Genomic DNA, 2,500 nt, shown 5'->3' with positions numbered 1-2,500 from the left:
CATCACCCACCCACCCACCCACCCACCACCCATCCACCCACCCACCACCCACCCACACCACCGACCCATCCACCCATTAATCCACGGGGAAATGTTGACCACCCACCCACCCAACACACACCCACCCACCCAGACCAGTGTACTCACAGAGACCGTAGGGAAGTCAGTCCCTGGAATGTGTCAGCTTGCAGCTCTTCAATTTCATTGTGGTGCAGATCACTATAAAATACAACAACAACAACAACAAAACAAGCAATTAAAACAGTTTTTATTGAAAAGCCACGGCTCATATCGTTTCATAAGGCTTCTCCGGTTGCCAAGACACTCACATTTTCTGAATCTTCTCACATCCTCTGAAGCTGGGCAGAGCCTGGATCATGTTGTAGGACAGATCTCTGTGTGAGGGGGGACAGAAAGGAGACCCACTGTAACCTCCACTACCATTATGCTGGACGACCTAGTGAAGTCTTTTCATATAGGTCACTTTTATTAATCTGATTTAAACACGGGGAAATGTTGACCGAGGGCATGATGCTCTTTGGGAGTCTATGCAGGCAGGTAGCCTAGTGGTTAGAGGCAGGTAGCCTAGTGGTTAGAGGCAGGTAGCCTAGTGGTTAGAGGCAGGTAGCCTAGTGGTTAGAGGCAGTGGTTAGCCTAGTGGTTAGAGGCAGGTAGCCTAGTGGTTAGCCCTAGTGGTTAGAGGCAGGTAGCCTAGTGGTTAGAGGAAGGTAGCCTAGTGGTTAGAGGAAGGTAGCCTAGTGGTTAGAGGCAGGTCGCCTAGTGGTTAGAGGCAGGTAGCCTAGTGGTTAGAGGCAGGTAGCCTAGTGGTTAGAGGCAGGTAGCCTAGTGGTTAGAGGCAGGTAGCCTAGTGGTTAGAGGCAGGTAGCCTAGTGGTTAGAGGCAGGTAGCCTAGTGGTTAGAGGCAGGTAGCCTAGTGGTTAGAGGCAGGTAGGTAGTGGTTAGAGGCAGGTAGCCTAGTGGTAGCCTAGTGGTTAGAGGCAGGTAGCCTAGTGGTTAGAGGCAGGTAGCCTAGTGGTTAGAGGCAGGTAGCCTAGTGGTTAGAGGCAGGTAGCCTAGTGGTTAGAGGCAGGTAGCCTAGTGGTTAGAGGCAGGTAGCTAGTGGTTAGAGGCAGGTAGCCTAGTGGTTAGAGGCAGGTAGATTAGGAGGCAGGTAGATTAGTGGTTAGAGGCAGGTAGCCTAGTGGTTAGAGGCAGGTAGGACTAGTGGTTAGAGGCTAGTGGTTAGAGGCAGGTAGCCTGGTGGTTAGAGGCAGGTAGTCCTAGTGGTTAAAGACAGGTAGCCTAGTGGTTAGAGGCAGGTAGCCTAGTGGTTAGAGGCAGGTAGCCTAGTGGTTAGAGGCAGGTAGCCTTGTGGTTAGAGGCAAGTAGCCTAATGGTTAGAGACAGGTAGGTTAGTGGTTAGAGGCAGGTGGCCTAGTGGTTAAAGACAGGTAGCCTAGTGGTTAGAGGCAGGTAGCCTAGTGGTTAGAGGCAGGTGGCCTAGTGGTTAGAGGCAGGTAGCCGAAAGGTTGCAAGTTCAAACCCCGAGCTGACAAAGTAAAAATCTGTCCTTCTAACCCTGAACAAGGCAGTTAACCCACTGTTCCCCCTTCTAGGCCCCTGAAATAAGAATTTGTTCTTAACCTGACTTGCCTGGTTAAAATAAGAATTTGTTCTTAACCTGACTTGCCTGGTTAAAATAAGAATTTGTTTTTAACCTGACTTGCCTGGTTAAAATAAGAATTTGTTCTTAACCTGACTTGCCTGGTTAAAATAAGAATTTGTTCTTAACCTGACTTGCCTGGTTAAAATAAGAATTTGTTCTTAACCTGACTTGCCTGGTTAAAATAAGAATTTGTTCTTAATCTGACTTAAAATCAGAATTTTTATGATTGATTGATGAAACATCGGAACTCACAGCACTTGCAGGTTGGGTAGCTGGTCACACACAGTGGTGGGTAGGGATGTGATGCGAGCTCCGGTGATGGTCCTACACAGAGTTCAAAGGTCACATGATATTATCCCTGGATCTGTGTGAAAGCCTTGTGAATAGATTCATTCACTGTGTGGGCAGGACATTCCCCAGGGCAGTTTGTTTCTATGTATAATAAATGCCCTGATATGTGCCTTGGTATATAGTCACACCAGTAGAACTAAGAAACACTTATTCATTCAAAAACCCAACACCAACCCTATGAAAACCAACACGTCTCAACGTTAAATGACAACTCTGCACAGAACATCAACATTGGATAAAATAATAATCATCAATGATTTAAAAAAAAAAAACACTTGTATTTTGGGGCTTTAGGTTTAAATCCCGGGAAGACTAGCAGGTTAAAACAACACATGAGCTGGGAGTCAGGCAGGTTATAACAGCAAACAGTACATTTTCAAATAGGAACAATTCCATGAAATGATTTGGTTGTGTAGCAGGTCACACACAGTGGTGGGTCGTGACATGATTGGTGGCAAAACCAGGGCACATTTATTAGTATTT

General features: G+C 46.6%; 1 protein-coding gene across 1 annotated transcript in view; it reads right to left on the bottom strand.

The window, feature by feature from the left end:
- LOC135536899 (leucine-rich repeat-containing G-protein coupled receptor 5A-like) overlaps positions 1-2,500 on the bottom strand; it is a 326,763-nt gene that overhangs the window by 26,174 nt on the left and 298,089 nt on the right. Inside the window, exons 11-13 of the mRNA XM_064963121.1 lie at positions 1,919-1,990; positions 330-395; positions 148-219 (exon numbers count right to left, since the gene is read on the bottom strand). Of these exons, the coding sequence (XP_064819193.1) occupies positions 148-219; positions 330-395; positions 1,919-1,990 (210 nt within the window). The remainder of the gene's footprint in view (positions 1-147; positions 220-329; positions 396-1,918; positions 1,991-2,500) is intronic.

Source organism: Oncorhynchus masou, unplaced genomic scaffold (assembly GCF_036934945.1).
Source record: "Oncorhynchus masou masou isolate Uvic2021 unplaced genomic scaffold, UVic_Omas_1.1 unplaced_scaffold_681, whole genome shotgun sequence".
In the NCBI taxonomy this organism is placed as follows: domain Eukaryota; kingdom Metazoa; phylum Chordata; class Actinopteri; order Salmoniformes; family Salmonidae; genus Oncorhynchus; species Oncorhynchus masou.
The sequence above is the reverse complement of the archived record's forward strand: the minus strand, read 5'-3'. Positions and strand labels throughout refer to the sequence as shown.